The 22,211-nt window shown below is 37.6% G+C and overlaps 1 protein-coding gene across 1 annotated transcript in view; it reads right to left on the bottom strand.

The window, feature by feature from the left end:
- The window catches only part of PIEZO2 (piezo type mechanosensitive ion channel component 2), a 133,331-nt gene that overhangs the window by 84,708 nt on the left and 26,412 nt on the right, over nt 1–22,211 (bottom strand). Inside the window, exons 12-16 of the mRNA XM_019649942.1 lie at nt 19,648–19,689; nt 12,884–13,089; nt 10,550–10,710; nt 1,701–1,877; nt 1,278–1,403 (exon numbers count right to left, since the gene is read on the bottom strand). Of these exons, the coding sequence (XP_019505487.1) occupies nt 1,278–1,403; nt 1,701–1,877; nt 10,550–10,710; nt 12,884–13,089; nt 19,648–19,689 (712 nt within the window). The remainder of the gene's footprint in view (nt 1–1,277; nt 1,404–1,700; nt 1,878–10,549; nt 10,711–12,883; nt 13,090–19,647; nt 19,690–22,211) is intronic.

The following is a 22,211-nucleotide window of genomic DNA, read 5'->3' as shown; positions in this document are numbered from 1 at the left end:
AGGCCTAGAATCTCTCGACAAAAGCCTGGTGATGCTCATTTCTATAACTGAAAAAGTGCACACCCATACCTTGGGAGGGTGGTCCAAACTTATTGGCAACTAGAAGTGTAAACGTTTTTACAGCATTTTACACTGACATCCAGAAAAACAGACAAAGCTGGAATAGTGTGATAAGCATTAGAGGGGAAATTTTTGAACATTCCTGAAATCTGGCTAGAGAAAGCAGTAGATTGAGAAGCACACTGATGAAAGTAAAATAATAGTGATAATGATGATGATGATGACAAAAGTTAAAATTTATGGAACCATATGAGCCAGGTACTATACTAATCACCCTTATTAAATATCAGTTTGTTTTATTCCTATAACAGCTCTTTATGGTAGGTATATTGGGTTATTGGAAAAGTCGTGACGAATTTTTGCAACAAAAAACAGAAAAAACACGTCATGACTTTTCCGACAACCCAATATTTGTACATTACATGGTAGATATGGTTGATATCATTTGTACATTACAAATAACATTTGCCATATGAGAAAAAAAACCTAGAAAGCTATACAGTCAAAGAAAAATAGAATGCTTAGTACATTTTAAAATTCCAGGTGTTGAATATAAATGTTATTTTTAATGTCTTGTCAATATATTATTAAGACTACTTAGATTATTCATCAAAGTAAAATGTAAAAAATCTGAAGTATATTGCTTTCATTATGTTTCTTACAACTGCTTGCAAAGTTCCTTTTTCAAAGATATGTGCTTTATTTGATTACCTCTAAATGTAATATATGCCCTTTATTAAAAATTGTAGAGAAATGGAAGCTAGAGAGCAAAAAAATATTGTAATGCTACACCTACTTCTCAGAAATAATCACTGCTGAGCATTTGTTGGTTTTACTCAATATTTTCTCTTTGTGTCTAAAAGAGATTATACTATGTGCGGTATTTTGAAATTTGCTTTTAAAAAAAAAACTGAACAATACATTTTGGATATCTTTTAATGTCTGACATTATCAATCTCCCTCAATCTTTTAGTGGTTCTATAATGTTCCAATGAAGATATCTGTCATACTTTATTCAATTAATCACAAACTCCTTGATCAATTTCTTTTCAGCACAATGTGATACTGATTTTAATATTTAGTCATTTGTTTCTAAGGTGATTCTAAATGCCACATAAGATGAAGTTACTATGAAATGTGATATTAGGGGTCTCAATGGAAATGATTCTAGACAATAACTGCTCAGAGGCACCAACTCAGCACAATGAAGCCTTTACCCTCAGGTAGATGAGCAAAGGGGAAGACTTCCTCAGTCCGACCCACTCTGTGGGATCCACAGGAGCACTGTAGAGCAGAGACTTGTTCAACTGGTGAAGGGGTATATCCGTTTGGTTTTCATTTGGCTGAAAAGAAGAGAAAAGAGATAAGAAATGGCTACTCAGATTAGGAAAGTTCAGATTCTTCTTCTTCAGTTTTGAGCAAAAGAACATGGGGAAAAAGGGAGGGAAAGACCCATTTCAAAGGGGAACTCTCATCAGGAGAAGAGACTTGGGCCCAGCATACAGGGCCAGAATATATCCAACCCTATTGAGGTGACTTAAATTAGACCAGACAGAATGTGCCTGGAGATGTAGTTTCCCCAAATTCCACCTCACTACCTAAAGGCCAGTGAAGAAGATTCCCCCAACTTTGAGGCTCACCAAGGAACAGTTAACAGAAAAAGTCTCAGGCTTAATGGTTTGCAGCTGGTACAACATTTTGCAGACGATGATCACACACGTCCAGACAGTGCAGACACTTGAAGCCAGACGGCGTAGCTTGGCGTATGGCAGAGCAAAAGCCCAAGAAATCAAAAATACATAGTTGAACACAGACACCTGAAAACATAAAATCAGAAATGGAGACAAAAATACATAATATGACATAACATCTACAAAATGTAGCAATTTGACTGATTCAGTTCAGCTCAGTTCAGCAGAGGTTGATTGAGTTCCAAGAATATGCAAGGTATTGCCCTAGGTGCTAAGATACATGTCTTGTATTGCAGACAGATGTATAACCAGATGATATCAATATAACGTAGCAGTAATAAACTATAAACTAAACAGTCTCATGTGAGAATACCCAGAAGGGGTTCTCGGCCCAATCTGGGGCTTCAGGAAGCATTTCCTGGAAGAGATGATGCTGAGCTGAGCCTTGAAGGATGCATAAAGTTAGCCAGGCCAAGAAAGGTGAGAAGTACATTTGAGGTAAAGGATGTATGAGCAAAGGCAGGAGTGCATGAAGGAGCATGGTAGAAACAGGTGACCACAAACAACTGGAAGTTCTGGAGTTGAAAGCAGTGAACTGCAGTAGTAGTGAGGCTGGAGATGCGGAGCCACGTTTTGTGCGCCCCTTTTAAACCATGCTATGGCACATGAACCCCTTGTGCAGAAAATAGAGAGCCACTGAAGGGCTCTATACTGGGAAATATTAAGGAAAGATTAGCATTGAAGAATGGAGGTGCATCAATGGGGGTTAGACCAGAGGTCTAGCTCACATGTACTGTGATAGCCCAGGAGAACAATGACATGGGCCCAAACATGTGCAGTGGAGTAGAGATGGGGAGGACTCATGGATTTCAGATGGAAAGCAAATTAGCTGGATTTGATGATTAATTGGCTTATGGGTGGTGTGGGTAAGGGAGAAAATGTAAGAAATGCCCCCCAGGTTTCTGGCTTTGGAGCCATAGCCTTGAGAGCATGATAGTGCCACTACAGAGTTAGGATCTGAGTGAGGTGCAGGTGTAAAGAGGGAAGGCAATGACTTCAACTTGGTTTTAGACGTTCTGTATTTATTGATCAGTTGAGATATCCACTCATTTCTAACAGTTGTCCATAGCTAAGAGTTCACTGAATGGTATAGCAGCATTACCATCTTATTCAGTTTTGGAAAATACTCATTTATTCTGGGTATTGTTAAAATAATATCTGAATATTATTAAAATAATATCCTAGAAACATTTAATATAACCAGGTAAAAATACAGCATACATTCAACTGATAAAATTGAACATGTACCAAGTGCTAACTAAGCACTATGTGCTATGAGGTATGGTTCCTATATGGCTTACAAAACTAGACAAGAAGAAATGTGGAGATTCCAGGACAGTATTTAATTTGGCAGCTGGTAACCTAGTACTCTTTTTACTTGCCTATTAACTAGTTGCCATTGTCCAAAGCAAGGAACTTCTTAGAACTAAGTGCTGAAATATTAGGGTAGTAAGAGCTGCCTTAGAGAGTTAACTGAGGATGAAAGAACTATAGTACATAGAATTGCCCTGCAAAGTATAAAGTCACCAATATAATAAAAGTTACATTTTAACAAAATATTTTGACTAGCTAAGTAACTCCTCCTCCTCAGTCATCAACAGTGCCATGCTAATTGGGATGTTAAAAACAAACCCCATTAAGGATATTATGAAATTAAGTCCCTTTGTTATTTCTTTTATTATGTATTTAAGGTATTGAGTATAAAAACATTACAACAAATTTACAAAAAAAATTTAATTTTTGAGTGATAGAGAAGAAAATACAATATCTTTTATTAAGTCCTAACTAGATTCAAGATAGCATACCCTGTGTGAATCCCTGCCCTCAGGAAACATATGAGATCATGCAGGTGAGCATATGACAACATGACAGAGGGAGAACTCTGCTGGATTGAGCTGAATTGTGTGGGCACACACAGCCGATCATCTAACCCAGCATGAGGGAAGATTGCCCAGAGGACCTGAGGTCAAATAGGAGTTAGCCTGGCAGAGGAATTGCAGGTCCAAGGCCTTACAGGCAAAGGAGAGAATGTGGTGCATATCTTTGGAGCAACAAGTGGTTTACCACGAGACTAATGTGATCTGGGTCCATTTAGAGGACTTCGATATCCACCAAGTGGCTAGGGTGTCTAGAAAAGAAAATGGTGAAGTGGTCTAGGACCAGATCATGAGGGTTATATCATATTATTGTGAGGATGAGAGAGAGCTGTTGAAGGTTAATATGATTTATACTCTGAAGAGATTACTCTAGCTGCATAACTGAATACATATTAGAAGGAGGAAGGGTTACAGCAGAGTTGGGAATCTGTTAGAGTAATCTAAAAGAGAACTGACACAGGGGTCGCGAGTTTAGTTTTAGAGATATTCAGTTGAAGGTACTTTTGGTACAGGTAGAAGTATGGTCATGTTCAGTTGTCACTTGAGGATATGGGTCTGGAGTTCAAAGAAGGGGCTGGTTGAAGATATAGTTTTATGACTCATTGCATGTAGATGGCAACCAAACCACAGAAACTCATGAGATCTCCCAGAAAGAGTCTAGAACCAGAAAAGGGGCTACCAACAGAACCTGAGAAGGTGGTGGGAAGAGAAGGAGCCTGTGACTGAGATGGAAAAGAAGGGCCTAAGCTATGGGGAAGGGCCAGGAATGTGTGCTAATTTGGAAAGCAAGAGATGGGAGAGTTTCAAGGAAGAAGAGATGCAAAATCCAATGTTGTAGAGAATCAAGTAAAATAAGGAATGAGCAGCCTCTGTGAGGTGGGCTTTTAAATTTTTATCATTTTAGTAATAAGAAAACTGGGGCTCAGAGAAGTGCGGTATTTTGTTCAATGCATACATGGTTGACAATGGTCTCATCATCATCCTGGTAATTGAAATTTCATGGAATGTATATTAAAACAAAAACAAAAACAAAAATAGACAAATACCTGGGCCCCAACCAATACCTGATGAATCAGGATTTCTGGGGAAATGACTAATAATCCATATAGAACAAGTGTCTAGGTGATTCTTTTTTTTTTTTAATTTTATTGGGGAACAGGGTGTTTTTTCCAGGACCGATTAGCTCCAAGTTAAATTGTTGTTCTACAGTCTAGTTGGGGGGGGGGGGCACAGCCCACCATCCCATGCAGGAGTCCAACCAGCAAACTTGTTGTTAAGAGCACACGCTCTAACCTACTGAACCATCCGGCTGCCCTAGGTGATTCTTATTATCAAGGAATTTTGAAGAGTAATTTTATACCAGAATGTCTTCCTAAAAAAGCACTTTTACAGGCCGAGTGGCTCAGTTGGTTAAGAGCCCGCTGAAGACTTTGAGCTCTGAGCAACAGCGGTTCAATGCCCGGCCTGAGTGGAGCTGCCGCTAAGCTGCCAACAGGTAGCAGGATGGCTCAGCTTAAAAAAAAAAAAAGCACTTTTACATAAATTGTCATTTTATCTGAACATTAACTTGTGAGGCTTGAAGCCATTGCCTTGAGAGAGCAGCCTCTGAAAACTGTGGCTCCCTGGCCCTGTGCTTGCCTATCCCTGGCCTTCCTTTCTCAGAGAACCCACAGCTTCAGTGCATAACTCTGCACATGATCCCCCTTCCTGTACACCCAGAGCTTCCTGGGACACCTCTAATCCAGCAGTTAATATGACTTTTGGTTTTATTCACTAGCCATGACCATCAGACTGCGAGACAAGAAGTATGTCTTTCGTGCTTTTACACCAGCATCTAGCACAGTATAAACACTCAATCGATTGCAAGTATGTACGTAATAAAGGTTAAATGAATGCTTAGTGAGAGTGAAAGTAATAATAATAATGAGACATTAGATGACATCTATGAGGAATCTCAAGCTTGCAAATTTCTTTTATTTGCTTCCTTCCTTCATTCAGTGAATATTCATTGAGCTTCTACAATAGGCCAGGCCCTCTGGGAGTTGCTGAGGCTACTAAATGAAATAACATGTGGCCCCCTTCATCAAGGAATAACTTGATCTCACAGAGCTCTCTAGGAAGCTTTAGAAATTAGAAATGTGGTTGCGTATAAAAGAAGGAGAAGAGAATGTTATATATATATATATACACACACACACACACACACACACACACACACACACACACACTTACATACACATATATTTATGAGGTGTGATCACAAAATACAGTGAATGTTTAAATAAAAACTTATTACAGTAAAAGACAGATTGCCATTAATCCCCCTCAAAATACTCCCCCTCTCTTCAAATACACTTATCCTACCATTCTTGCCACTTTCTGAAGCAGTTCTGGAAGTCCTCTTTTGTGGGTGTCTTTAGTTGCACTGTTATGGCTTTCTCAATGTTCTGAATTGATTCAAAACGTTTATCTTTCATGGTTATTTTGACTTTGGGGAAGAGCCAGAAGTCACACGGTGCCAGATCTGGTGAATAAGGTGGATGAGGACAAACCGTAATGTTTTTATTTGACAGAAATTGCTGTACCAGAAGCGATGTGTGACATGGAGCGTTGTCATGATGGAGGATGAAGTAAAAAACTCACGAAAGAGAACTTCCAGAACTGCTTCAGAAAGTGGAAAGAACGATTGAATAAGTGTGTTTGAAGCAAAGGGGAGTGTTTAGAGGGGGATTAATGGCAATGTGTCTTTTACTGTAATAAAAATTTTATTTAAATATTCACCACATTTTTTTATCACACCATATATATATATATATATATATATATATATTATAAGATACATTCTATTGATAATGTTTCTCTGGAGAACCATGGCTAATACAGAGGGTTTGTTCATCTTTATAGCCTTCCCAAGAATATACTCTTTTCTCTTTTCCCCAATATTTGCATTTGAGTCTTTAGTGTACAGGCCCAAAATGGCACACAGTCTGACAGGCCCCTATACTCTTAAAGCCTTTAGCATTCTTTGTCCTACCTGTCTCCTTTCTCCTTTGAAAGTTCAGACATGATTGGTAAGTAAGCCAGTTCTGTTCCCAGCCCTCTCCTTCTTTTCTTCCTTCAGCTTCCCTTCCTTTAAAATGTCCCCACTCTGACACCATCTGGGACTCTGTATCTTTCTTTTCTCATCATCATCATCATCAGATGCATTCTCTCAAGGTCAAGAGTTCATTTGTAAATAATTTAAAATACACTACTGATGCCTGATAATAATANCAAATTCTTTTGCAGGGGCCTCTTCTCTCTCAGATGCTCATGATGATAACCTTGGAAAGGTTTAATACTCGTAGGAGAATGACTGAAAGTTTGTGAAAACAAGCACCCTGGCTGATGATCTAGGATGAGGATAGTTTGAATCCAAAGCATTGTAGCCACATCTCTTGAAGTTTTAACTGAGGATGCTAATTTTGTTCTCATTTTGCCATATATTGATCAGCAATTTTTGAGAACGTTTATATTTTGTATTACTCAAAATAATAAGCTACGAACACAAATATATATATATATAATATATATATATATATATATATATATATATATATATATATATATATATATATACACACACACACACACACACACACATAGCAAGTGTCATTGCTGATAGAATGTGTCAAGCTTTCAAAGCAGAAGAGGCTCCTGCAGGTATAAATCAGTACTCAGAGGTACACAACATCTGGGATGCTATTCACAGGTGAACATGACCCTGGAATTGTGCAACAAGCACCCTGATGTGAATGGCTAGACATTCTCCCTTCTTATAACCAGGTAAAATTCAGACATATCACATGCTGGCTTGGCACATGACTCCCTACAAGCACCACATACCAGAGTCAATATTTGTCTTTCTTCCCAATTGCACTTGGTATAGAAAGGTGTTAAAACAGTGTCATGAGGCACCAAAGTAGAATATATGGAGATATGACATTCCAAAATGAGGTGTTAGTCAACATGTAGAAATTTTGAAACAGTTGATGGAAATCATTTAGGGGTTTTTAAAGTCTTCCAGGAGGAAATAAATCGATCAAGATAGTGAAGATGACAGGGGGGAGTGTGAATAAATGTTTTTGTTGGTGGTGCTTCTGTCTGTTCCCCACCCCTAGGATGATGGGGTGGGAGAAAGGGTTGCTGCATTCTTTCCCCAAATTCCCGAGTATGGAAGCCTCAGGCAGGACCACTCACAGATCTTAGTGTGTGTACATCAGGGTTTGGGCACTGATGTGCAACTTCTTCCCAGGAAATCCAGCTGGCATGATGGCAGAGCCCAGGAGCCCACTTTACTGGGATCCACGGGCCTGAGCAGAGCAGAGGCTTTGTGTGTGTTGCCTTTGGACCTGATGCGGGAAGGAGAAAGCAACTGGAGCTGTTCTGAGTATTGCTCAAGGGGATTGCTGCAAGGGAGACAGGTCTCCAAAAGAAAGAGTTCAGGGGGAGAGGATGTTGGGAAACCAGGGGCTGGGTGACAGGCCACAGCCCTGGAGGAGTTGCAATTGGAGGCCCCTCACAGGAGCCTCCATGAGAGAAAGGGTAGGTTTAATTGATCCAGCTCAGAGTTTGAGGACATCCTATGATAGTACAAGACAAATCAGAATACCCTTCATCCTCACTGCCCCCTGTCTATGGTCCAACCTGGGAGATTTATGACAGAAGTTAGTTCATTGGGGTGGAGGCAGTGAAGGAAAGTCTGTGTGAGAAAGAAAAATGCAGCTAGGAAGAGAAGACACTTCTTCCTGGGTAAGAGATAAGAGTTTGATTGTTCTCTGTGGCTGAACAATTTTAATTAATAAAGTGAGATTTTGCTTCTCTTTAAGATATTGGGTTGTTGGAAAAGTCATGACATATTTTTTCTAGGTTTTTTGTTGCAAAAATGCATCATGACTTTTCCGACAACCCAATAAATATAAGACTTTCCATTACCAGGAATGATCAGACAGTGTTTTGTGTTCAGGCGTGAAGAAAAGTTTTCCTGTAGACTACATTTTAAAGGGATAGTGGAGGTCCAAAATAAAGTTGTTTTTATGATTATATCCCCACATATTCTAATCGCTCAACGCTTCAATGACATTAACAAGAATCAACTATGAACATGCTGACTGAAGCCCACAGACCAGAATCAATGCAGAGGGGGGAGAGGCCACATTGGCAATGACACCCAAGGATCACACAGTAACTGAACCTTCATGTGAAACTCTGGTACACTTGGGGGTTAAATTATTTTACACCAATGGGATTATGGCAGATGCTAGACTCAGTAGGAGAATTTCTCTGGTTCATGAATCTCTGATGTGTTTTGAAGTTATAGGTGAGAGAGATAGAATTAGGAATGAAACTTCTGGAAGTCCATACAATGGGTGAATCATAGAGAATGAATTGGTCATATTCCACCAGGCTGTTTTTCTAATGGGGTAACAGGGTGGGTAGATCATGATCTTTAATTTACTTGATAGTCTGTTAACAAGACATTGTTTAGACTCATTAGGGATGATTTTAAAAATATGTGCCTGTCTTTTGTTAAGGATTTGTAAGAAAGTGGTATCATTTTACCTTCTGTCTTTCTGAACTCTCTAGAATGGATTTCAGATAGTGGTTTTTCTCTGTTCTACTCACACTAATTTCTCTCTCATTTGACACCCCCTCCTATCATTAAGTTGTCTTAATATGCCTCCATAGCTCTGCAACAAAACTTCTCATGCCATCACAAGTAATCTATATATCAAATTTGGTTAATTCAGAAATGGTCTTTGCTCATTTTTAGTCAAATGCCTTCTCTTTTCCTTTTTTCATTGTTCTTTAATATTCTGACCCCCAAATTGAGTCTGAATTAGTCAATTTACCTACACAGGTAAAATGCTGAAACTCTTTTGTTCTCAGTTAATATACATATTAAGCTAGATTGTAGTTCTAATTAATGTATAGACTTGGTTACTTAACAGCGGAACATATGTCATTTTCTGCCACAAATCTCACAGGAAAAGTGGTTTCTGTTCTTGTTCCCACCTGGCAATGATTACTTATCTATTTCAGACTGTTTGTATAAAATGGGGAAATGTTCTAGCTTAGACTAGGGAGCTAAATTAAAGTTGGACCCTTAGTTACCTATTTGTGAAACATTTTAGGTTTATAGTATCGTAGCTATATTATATTATGTAATTTTTTAAAAATATATAATTTTTAGAGAGCAAAGACTCTGAATTGTCACCAACTCAAAAACAGTTCAGGGAAATTACAAGTATGTGAAAACCATTGGTTGAATAAATTAAAAGAAAGCTAATCTCTCCATAGTAAATATCAAATAATTGTTGGCTGAATGATGACTCTCCTCTTTACAGATGAGAAAACAGAGTGTAATTACAATGTTGAAAGAATATGTATTGTGTCTCAAAAAATCCAATAACAAATAAGATGAGCTCTACTAAAGATTTTATTAAATTTTGGAATCTGAGTTTATTCTTTGGTAACATAAACTGGAACATTATTGTTTTTCTCAAAGAGAATTTAGAGAGATGGATTCTCATGTGTAGCACAGAAAAGCAGCCTGCTCTCACACACTTAAGCTAAAGACTAGATGAAAATAAGTAACCTCTGTTATATGACCAAGACAATTAAAAACTAAGCCGAAACCTCTTTCTCCCCTGTTATCTTTCTATAAATATAAATATATGAGTATGTGCCTATCTTAGAGCCTTGATGTTCCAATGTAATGGAAATTACATTTCAAAAAAAAAATCATGAACAGTTGGAAAAGAAAAATTATGACCCATTGTGGTTCTGTTTGGCCTGATGATACAACAAAGGTTTACTTGCCTCTTTCACTGAAACCCAGATAATGTATGATGAAACAATTTTGATGATGTGCAACTCCAAAATCCACCACATGAACACCTGTAGTTTGTGAAAATACTCCAGGAATTTTAAGAAGAGCACAGTGAGGCGGTCAATCACCAGATGCCATTTGTTCCTTAAATCTGCAAAACAGTAATTTACCCAAGAGCATAAATAAGTGGGATTTTGCTTTTTTTTGTTTGTTTTTCATTATTACTTACTTGAAGCATATCTTATAATTTTCAGATTGGAATAAGAACATGCAAAATTATAGTAGTGAGTGAATTCTAAAACTACCAAAATCTGGTGTAAGGGTGGTCCAAGAATCCCATGGTTTGATGATGACTTAGACATCATATACTGAGATACTAAGGGACTCAGTTACTTTTACCCACCTTTTAACTAAATTAGTGTAAAGAAGAATTTTGACCTTATTTACTCTTAAAGCTGAGCTATAATTTTTAATTCCCTAATTTGGGCGGAATATTAAGTAATGTGAGCTCCATCTCAATGACATTTTTCTTGCCCAAACAGTGCTTTTATAAGTGCCAGTCTCCTTCCAGGGGCTTAACTAGGGAGTGGATAAAGCTCGTGGGTCGCCTGGAAGAGTGAGCCAGGCAGCTCCACCCACAACTGTAAATGAACACTGAGGATCACAGTGACCCAGTCTTGGTTCACAACATGTGGTCAAGACTCATTCTAACCATAATTTTTAATCAAATTAGTCATTTTCTTCTTTCTATCATGTGCTAGGGAGTAATATTTGAAGACTGGGGTGATGCTTCTGTAAGAAAGACTGTCCTGGTTAAACTGAATGACAGTCAAAACAGGACTGTTTTGTGGAATCAACAGGTCACCACACATACAGACAAAAGCTCGCAAGCCCAGGGAGGTGATAAGAGCTCAGTGTCTCTTAAAGTAACTTTTTTGCATGCCTTAGTTGGTTGAAACACATACTATACTTGGTCTGAAAGGTTAAGTAAAGTTTCAGTTATTGTGAAAAATGCTTATTTACAGATGATAGACAATACAAAGATTTAGGTCATAATTGGGCACAATTTGAGCAGGAGATGGCAGGTACCTGAAAGAGTGAAAGAACAAGGTGCAGTGCACCTTTTGGTGAAACCCTATCAGTAAAGCTCAAACCTGTGTTAAAGTAGTACAACAAAATCCTTGTCCTGATTCCTTAGTCCCACAAAGCTTGGTTCTCTCTTCATACTGAGGAACACACGTTGCTCAGATATGAAAGAACATTCCTGGGCCTCTCCTAGGGTCTTCTGAGATGAGTGGGTGAAAGGGATCAGGTTTTGGGGGAGCTTCCCTTTGAAAGGGGTCTTCCACCTCATGCTTTTCTATTGTCTACCTTTATGAAGCACAGAGCACAGCAAAGACAAGTGCAGAGTCTTAATGTCTGGAAATTACTGAACAAACTGAACCCTCCACCTTGTGTGCGCTCTGCCAGAGAGCATGTCCTGATTGTCAAGGCCACCCAATTCTCAGCATGCCCTATTAAAACATTATTTCAAGTCTATCAAGAAAAATAGGAAAGAAGAGCCTAAAGAATAAGAAGAAAAAACCTAAAATAACAGTGACAATGAAAACCTCTCCAGGGATTGGCTTGGAATGATAATTTTCCAATTGCTTACTTCTCCTCTGGTTCTGATGTCCTAAAATATTAGGACATAATTAGAAATATATTCTTTTTTTTTTTTTAAGTGAGCCATCCTGCCACCTGTTGGCAGCTCAGCGGCAACTCAGCTCAGGCTGGGCATCGAACCACTGTTGCTCAGAGCTCACACTCTTGCGTGAGTTCTTAACCAACTGAGTCACTCGGCCGGCCCCTTAGAAATATATTCTTAATGATGAGTTTCCTGGAAAAGCCTTAAAATAATTTTTTTGAGGATGCGTTTGAAAAAGCCATGTCTAGAATTTTCAGAAATTCTACACATCTGCCTGATTCTGCTTCTGGTAGGAAATGTCTTTATTTGAGATTTCTGTCTGAGTAAAGCTTAAGAGCTACAGCCCTCCAGTCTCTTGCCAGGATCATCACAGTGGATCAATAGCTGATAGTCATCCATCTGCTCTCTTCTTCTAAGTGAAACTTACAATGAAATTATTGGAGCAATTGGAACAGGAATGTTATAACTATAACAACCAAAAAATAAATAAATAAAATAATAAATAAATAACCACACACCCCAAGTTTTATTTCACTGAATGGGCCAAATATATATCTGTTTGGAGCAAGTCATTGTTTCATTCACTCAGTCTGTCAGCCACCATTTTCTGAGCAGCCACTAGTAGTGGGAAGATTACCTGACGTCTCTTCCTCCTCCTCTTCATCTTCATCCTCCTCATCGTTCTCGTTGTCTTTCCCAAGCTCACTCTTCTCAGCTTTTGCAGAGCATCCCTCTGGTTTCTCCTCACCAAGCTCAGTCAACTGCTTCACCTCCGGCTTCTCCGGGCTAGCGGTCAGGTTCATCATGGCGAGGTCTGGAAGGCTTCCTTCAGGGTGGGCCAGTCTGTTGACAGAAAGCAGCTGAGTCAGAAACGGAAAGGGTGCCAGAAGAGATTTGCATGAAGGGCAAGTAAAAGGAGGATGAACACAAATGAGTATCAGTGCATGTGCACAGGCCTTGCCATGTGGGGTTGTTAGTGTCTTGTCACTTTTTTTTAAAGCTCTTTCTAAAAACAAACTATAAACTCAGGTTTTGTTAGCTCTTCCAATTCAGGTTCTAGTGCTTAGTCAGTAATGAGAACTATCAACACCTAAACTTGACATTTTTCCCGGAGGAGAAAATGGTCAGAGTTTAGGATGTAGAAGCATGAAATGGCATCATGTAGAGCAAGCATTTCATGGCTTCACAGGGGGACTTACTCATTTTGGTGGATTGGTAATTTTTTCTTGATGCTGCTCAAAGTAATTGAAGTAGAAAGGAAAAAAAGGAGATGAGAACAGAAGAATTATAAGGAATGTCAGAGATCACACATCATGCTACATATCATCCACTATCGTATTCTTGTATGCCGGTTGCAGTACGTCCTAACGCAAATGCATTCCAGGATGGCATCAGTAGCGTGCTTTTGTTAGGAGCCCTATGCTTGGCAACTGATTTGAGTGTAGTGGACAGGACTGCAGGTTGTAAAGGAGAGAACATATAGACTACTGGGGCAAATTGTGCCATGCTTTTTTAGTAATGCAGCAAACCATCCCATAAGAATCAAGTCATTCACATTTTAAATAGGTTTTTTAAAAAAAATTTTAACTAATGTGTGCTTTAAGTCAACCTCTGATAGACTCAACCCGCTCTGCCATAATTGGAAGCATTTGCAGTAGATGCTAAATGCTTTCTGAAGGAGGACATCTGCCTTACGTCCCTGTTCACAGGCATGGACATAACCTGCTGTACCAGCCATCATGAGAAGATGGCATGTGAGTGCCAGAGGGAGAATGAGGGGGGTAGAGCTTCACTAAGTTGGGACAGCAACCAGGGCATTATAGTTTATTTCACAGTGGACAATACCAAGTATGATCTTTCTCCTGAATTAAAAAAGTTCTTATTCATATTCAAATGAATGTTCAAAGGACCATGTGTGGGTAATAAGGTAGATATTAAGAAAAGGTGTATTGGAAATCCTGGTAGTCTTCTCCATTTGTCATAATTAACCTATACATATCAGCCTTGTTGTAGCAAGATGGGCAGTTAATAGTGTTATTCTATCTGTATTATTGTGGGCTCTGAGTAAATTATTTAATCTTTCTGGAATTTAAGTTATTTTCTATAAAATGAGGAAGCTTGGCTAGATAAAAATCAAAGCTTACTTTCAACTCATTGGTTTTATATTTGAGATATATCTATGATGTTGCATAAGTGTTGTAATGCATACCCACTGTCCTTAGACTTTTAGGAGGTTATTATTGAAAAGCAATTCCTTTTAAGAGGGTATCAAGCAGGTAATTAGAGACTACCAGAAACAAATTGTTAGTCAAATGAAGAAAGAATGTTCTGAGGATGTTTCAGCATTGGTGGGTGGAATTATGCTGACATCCTTATTTTCTCAAGCTAGTCAATTGACCCTCTCGTCTTTGGGACAGTTTCCCACTCTTGAAACTACAATACCATCCATATTGCACACACCAGCACTGCACATCACATCTGCACTGCACTGCACATCACATCTGCACAGCACTGCACATCACATCACATACATATTTGCTGTTCCTGCTTTGTCAGGACTCTATGGATTAAATGGGATTAAATGTAAAAGCAGTCAGGTGTTACACAACTGTCAATATTTATATGTTCTCTTCAGCATTGTATTTTATAAGTGAGAAGATACTTTTCAGTATGACAAGAATTTGGTAGCTTTTGTTGTGGAAGTATAACCTTCTCAGACTGCATTTCTAATGTCTACATCAACACTGCCATGACTTGATACTGAAAAACAACTCTCCAATAATTAGTGCAACTTATGGAATAAAACACAGAGATAAAGCTGTTTCTGCACTCTCCACTGTGGCTACATAACAAACATCCTCAAAAGACCCCAAAGTGCCCTGCCACACAGAGTACATTGAGGAAGATTACTGAATGGAGAAATCAAAGAAAAACACTAAAGTAAACCTTCTGGAAGTTTGTCCAGAAGATTTACTTCTGGAAACTTGTAGTAATAGTCTACTAGAGATTTAGACCTAGATAATGCTGGGGAGAAAGAGAAGTGAATTTCTGTGCCTAATGCTGCTCATTTTCCTCTGACATATCCTTATGAAGAAAGGGGGCATGTCACATACTAGGTGCCCTTTGGAGAAGTCTGGCCTCACGAGCTTGAAATAAATGGCAAAAAGGAAACAAAAAAGGACAAACATCTATCAGGCTACCATTTACTAGTCTAGGAGTTTGAGAAAATTCACTGAGAAAATCTGCATGCATAAAATGTGTACAGATAAAAATATTTTCAACGCATGATTGGAGTTTACTATTTTAAAAAGACACCTGGGTGAATCATTTCATTTTTCTTTTACTTTTATCATAGCAGTTTTTTGGAGGCAACACAGAATATTGTTAAAAGCATACTCATTGGAGTCAGAAAGACCTAGATGCAAGCCTCAACTAGACAACTTACTACCTAGGTAACTTGGCAAAACCCCTTATCCAGTTTTCTAAGTATCAGTTTGTTGATCTGTTAAATGGTATGTCAGTGCCTACTTCATAGGCTGTTGTGAAAATATAGGCGATTTCTGTTAAGTGTTTAGTACACAAGAATATTTTTAAAGTAAGGGACCATCCATTAATGATAGATTTTCATATACTGTTTTGATATGTGTCATAAAGTATGCTAATTAAGAGGCAGAATTAGAAGCATGTCTCTGCAAAGGACCACACAACCCCAGACACTGGGAAAGGTGCTAAACTTGGACTGCAATTCTGTCATCAGGACATTTTTTTTTAACAGACGTGTGTATTAAAATGGTCATTCACAAGGAAAAGGGCAAACATTTCTTCCTTGGGAAACTGTCTCTAATATTCTCAACGTTCTAAGTACTCTGCTGTCTGCCTCCCACCACCCACCACCCACCACTGCTTTCCTTGAGAGAGGTGGGCTGCTGCAGAGCTGAGGTCTGTCTGTGTGGGGCAGAGCTCACAGGCAGAACTAGTCCCCAGTTTGCTGTAACCAACAGCTGTGTCAATTCTCCAGCAAAACACGTCTACCTTAATTTAGCCTTTTGCCCCGAGCAAATTTTAAAAAGGGATCCCGATTTTTCAAAAGCTAAATTGAAAATCACACTCTAGTAATAACATTCCCTGAAACTTGCAGCTAAAGGAACTTACAATACTGGTAATATTTTACTGATCATCATGTGAGAATTGTCTAATTATCATAAGAAGAATTTTTACTTTGGACCTCCAAATAGACAGGGTGTGAATTGGGTTATCAGAGAAGCCTCCTCTCCCACTTCCTTAAACCCCACTGTTTTTCATGCCTTTTCCCACAGAGAGTTCATTTTCTTCTCTGCATTTTCTTTAACCATGCCTATAACTTTGTTGCTTTGTTTTTATTATGATACAGGCTCTGAGCTTTAATCTCACTGACTATTTCTTAAATAAAATAAAATCCTCTCACTGACTACTTCTCCTTTGGCATTCTAACATAACAGATGATATTTATCTGTTTAGTCACCCACTCTTTCCTTCTTGTTTCCACAGCTTTGTACAGTCCTCCCTGTGTGCATTTCTCTGTTTATAACTACATCATTTTATTCTAATTACGATTCTGAGGACTCTCCCTTTGAGGGCAGAAATCCAGTCTTACTGTACTCATCTCCCTTACAAAATGTAGCATGGTATTTGGTATACACTATGATTCATTGAATGTTTGGTGAATAAATTCTATAAACTGGTGAGGCATTCTAAGTTGAAACACAAGAAACCAATTATGTTACATGGAGAATTGAAAAGCTTTAATTCTGTACTAGGAATTGATGTTGAAAAGCCACCTATGAGGCTATTGGGTTGTCAGAAAAGTCATGACGTGTATTTTTTCTGTTTTTCGTGGCAAAAATGCATCATGACTTTTCCAACAACACAATAGTTTCCATTAAAGAAAATGTCAACTCTACCTTTATAAAATCTGCTTCATCTAGATTACATTTATTTTTCTGTTCTAATTTGAAATATGTGGTGATATAGACTGCACTCGCCCCATTCATTAGACTACTAGAAAAAAAAAGGTGTCTTGCAAATTCGTAGTGTTTAATATAAGTAATATTTAAAGTAGAATATTTCCACTGCTTCAGATTATTTTCTAGAACTTATAAGCATGTTTTAGAAGACTGAATTCACAGATGAACAATTGATTTGTAAATTTAATAGCACATCTTAAAAGTATGTGTTAGTAATTCCACCCAAATAATCCAGGCAGGATTGGGTGCAATGGCTTCCATTCCTGTTCATGTGAGAGAAGAACCATGAATCCTGCTAAACTATTCCAATGCATACTGTTTAATAATTCAGTTTAATCTTCCTCACAATTATTCACATTGTCAACATTTTATCAGTCATCCACTGTCTTCAACACATTGCCCTACCTCACATTTTATAAGGTAATGTCTAAATTTGAAACAACCCAGAAGGTAAATGTAGCTAACCCTGTTTCATTCAGGACTCATATTTATAAGCATATTATTTTTCTTGTAAAACAAAAACAATAGTGAGCATCAAGAAATTAATTATGAGAAAAAGAAAGCTTCTTTACTTAATAAAAGTATTCACCCTATCATTCTAATTAAATGTATGTCTTATTCAAAATTGAACACACTTACATACTGCCTTTCAGAAGCACATGTTCCTAATTGAGAGATGGGTTTATTTGGTAACATTTTCTCTGAGGCGTAGCTCTTTCTTAACATGTTAACATTTAAACAAAAATGAGCGATTCCACTATTAAGAGGATAGTGCCAATGCTGGAATGCTTCAAGTTTTTAATTATTGTGGATGACTCTGAATCTTGATCATTCTAGAACTCATGAGTGAATTCACTGGCCTTGTGACTTGGGGTAACAGACATAAGCTTTTTCCCAAGAGGTAAGTCTGGGACAATCGGTACCAAAACATGTATCATGCTCTGCCTATGGAGTCCATCAAAATAATTTCTTTGGTGTCCCAGCCATCTCCTCATAAAGCAAACGGTAAATATTTTATGAGAAGCACAGAGAAAGAAAGAGAGAATAGTCTCTCATGTTTGGAGAGATGAGATTTAAATAGTTGCTCAAGATTTCTAGCTAGAGACTATATTTTATTTCTGTACTATCAGCTAAAAACCTGAGCTTGATTTGCTTTCTCAGGCTGTCAAAAATCTGGCCCCCAAAAGGAACCAGCCAGTCCTCATTCCTCCTTCTTCAGCAATCTGCACAATGGTACATTAATTTTTCACACTTCCTTTTAGAAGTTCTGCCTCCTAGGGTTTGCTATTTGATTGTTAGCCTTGGGATTTTACCTAAGAGAGAAGTAAGTAGAAAACCAATGAATCTCTCCAAGAGTTATTTTGTTAATTGCAAAATACATGTTTCTATTACCTAAATTACTGACATTATTACTAATGACATGGGAGTGGATATTTTAATTCATCTAGTTAATAAAGTCAGAATAGTTTTAGTAAATCAGGTCCCAAAGGATCCTTTCTCTGTACTCTTGGAGCACTTGGGGACAAAGCTATACACAACACTATCAAAGCTTATTCTGCATTATGTGTGGTCATTTGCATGTTTTATCTCCCCAGCGAGGTGACATGAATCTAAGATTGGGCCATGTCTCAGTGTCCATCTTTGCGCCTTTTGTGTTACACAAATATATTGTGAAATCTGGTGATGTAAAATATCATTCTTCAATATGTTGATCTTTTAAGTGGAGATATGTTTGAATAAATTGATGTTTTAATTTTCTTTCACCATATACTGTGACTATTTTCATTTCATTTAGGAAATAATTGCTGAGGGTCAACTAATGAGTAAGGCCCCAAAGTAGGTGATATGTGGACACCTGGGTGATTTATACAGGGTCTCCAGGCCTGAGGAGCTGACACCTCTGGCCAGGGAGATAAGACAACCAGGCAGATAGAAGACTGCATGGCCAGTGTTATGAGGCAGCGATGACAAAGGGCTGTGGGGATTCAGAGGAAGGGCAGTTACTTTTAGCAGGAAAGTTGGCACTTATGGGCAGGTTTGCGGAGGAGGTGGTTCTTGAGCTGAGCTCTCAGTTATGTGTTCAAGAGGGAGATGAGCTTTCAGGCAAGCCTTGAACTAATTCTACCAAAGAATGAAATTAATGGGGTATGTTTTAACCAAGACCAAAGGCCAAGTGAGCACCAGCTGAAGACCCTTGGCAACCTCCGAATCCACTTGGTGGCACCATTCAGTGTAAACACGAAATGGGTTGGTTTGCAAAATGCATCCATGAGCATACCTGAAAACCATTGTCCACTACCTGATGACATAATTTTTCATTTACAAAACAGTAAAATGTTTAACACACCAGGAGACCATTTTTAACAAAAAACAGGAGAGAAAATATTGAAGTACCCACCTATTTATTATTAGATATACACGCCCATTGACTTTGGCATGGCTACAAGGTGAGAGACAGAAGAACAAGGTTGCGTGCGGAGGCAATGGGGAGACAGGTTGGAGAGAGAAAAAGGAGATTGTTAGACAGAGACGAATGAAGTAGATTGTGTCTTGTAAGCTTTATATCATCAGGTGTGTCATCATCGACACATGTTTCATGCACTGAAGAATAGTCTAGGTAGCAAGATTCAGTAGCAACATGAAATTAGACATACTCAGGAAAAATTCTTGAAGATAAAAAGTCTCTCTATTCTTCTCACCCCTTCCCATCTAACACACTTTATTAAAATTTTGTAATGTTTAAATTTCAGAGTACATTTATCAAATAAAATAATCTGAAAGATTTATTCTTGCTCCTTTTCCAGAGTTAAAAAAATAGAATCCTACTAAGTAACCACATTCAACAGATTGTTCTCTATGGTTTTCTAAAACTGAAACTTAAAAGAAGTCATTTTATTTCTATATGCATCACAATAATTTTTAAATCAAATTATGGACAAATTACAGTGATGGATATTTAAATAAGTAATGGATATTTAGTACATTCTTATTAAGTATATATTATATCAGAATCATAATTATAATATTATATATTATATCAATATATAAGTGAAATGATATTCCTGAGAACATCAACTAAGAAATAATAATTTCTTCTTATGTATATCATAATTTTTTCATAATGCTAACTTATTACAAATTCTGTAAGACTAAACACAATAAATTCTGCTTCAGACACAAGTGACATTTCCCTACACTACATATGTGTACAATGCACATATGTGTACATGTGCACATATGTCCAATGAACAGTTGGATATTTACAGAAACAATAGTGCTAGCATCAACATAAGGAATACAATGAATTGATTATTCTCATTTTGTGGGCTCTCTTTTCTAAAGCATCTACGAAGGTGGTGGGAGACAGAAAGCAAAGCATAACAGTTAATCCCAACTCTGAGAATATTTTTTTTTCTTCATCATTTCGACTTTAATGTAGTCAATGATCAGGACTCCAGAGACAAAAAGTACTGTGAAGTGAACATTTTTAGTAAGAAAACTACTACAATGGGAAAGAAATGCTAAAAAGATGGGATATATGTCATATGTTCAAAGTTAAAATTTTGGAACTTTTATATTAAACCCTTGCATGAAATCCCAAAATACCAAACTGGAGTGAGTCCTCCAAATTCCTTAAGGTTCCAGAGGATTTTTTTTTTCTAGAACTAAAAATGAAATCTCATGTACCTAAACTACCTAAACTCTTCAGATAGCTGACATTATATACACTCTCCTCATCCTTTAAATTTTAGTGGAAAATTAACAGTTAAGGGAGTACTCAGGGATATGGCATGGTCATAAGGAAAGCAAGCAGTGACCTCAAACTGCTACAGATCATTTAGATCTTTCTTTTTCTGCTATGGTGTAGAGTGTAAGGGCTGTGAATGTAGCCACTGAGGAAACAAGTAAAATACATCTTGACATGAGGCTGTAGTCCTTTCCCAGAACCTACATAATTAAATAATGCTCTATATAAGTTTTCACATAATGCCCACCTCAAAAACTGATTCTTTAGGCTGGTAAAATCTTTGATGAGCTGTATTATTTCTAATAAAACTATAGTTCTGAAAATCTCTATTTTCAGAATAGAGAAATTGTGACCTACATTTCTATTTGAGTGTGTGAAGGAAGATTCAAACACATAATAATAAAAATAATGTCAAAAAAAATTTCCTACATACTGGAAGAACTTTTAATGAGAAGAAAATAAAGATGCAAGGGAAAAAAGGCATTTAGAAGAAAAAAATTTTTTAAGGTATCATTAGCAATTAGTAATAATTATATTTCACTCACAAACATTCACAAACAAGATTTTTCTTGATTATTGAATATGACTTTTTTTAAAAATGGCGGTTTGTAATTAAATAAAGCATGTTACATTATAAGAATTAAATATCAAGTACTAGCTTTATCCATAGGTATCACAAGCAATTCAAAAGAATTAACAAATAATAATTTTTCTAATTACTGACAAGTCACTTTTCTATTCAGACATTGTTTTTATAAACTTTTTTAATCTTAGGGTTACTTCTTCTGCCCAAAAGTTTGCCTATAAATAATCTCCCCTAGGAGGTCCCTAAACTTCTCTTTCTCCTTTTTTTTAAATTTTTTTTTACAGTTTTACCTTTTTAAAATTACAGTTGACGTACAATATTATATTAGTTTCAGTGATTAGACATTTATACACCTTACAAAGTGATCATCCTGATAAGTCAATAACTAGTTTATTTTTCTGAATGTTTGATTATCACTAGAGGCAGCCACTGAGCACCTCCATGCACTTCTCCTGAGGCACTGGGAGGACATCAGTTTTAGCTGAGCTTGATTGTTTATGGTGACAAGATAGGATAAAAATAATGACTGGCCTAGCAGCCAGCGTGAGCGGCCAGCAGCCGCAGTGAGCGGCCGTCCAGAAGCCGGCGACTGATCTGCCTCGCCAGAGAAGAGCGCAATGATGGTGCC

The sequence above is a fragment of the Hipposideros armiger genome, unplaced genomic scaffold, assembly GCF_001890085.2.
Source record: "Hipposideros armiger isolate ML-2016 unplaced genomic scaffold, ASM189008v1 scaffold_136, whole genome shotgun sequence".
In the NCBI taxonomy this organism is placed as follows: Eukaryota; Metazoa; Chordata; class Mammalia; order Chiroptera; family Hipposideridae; genus Hipposideros; species Hipposideros armiger.
This window is presented reverse-complemented; position numbering and strand designations above follow the sequence as displayed.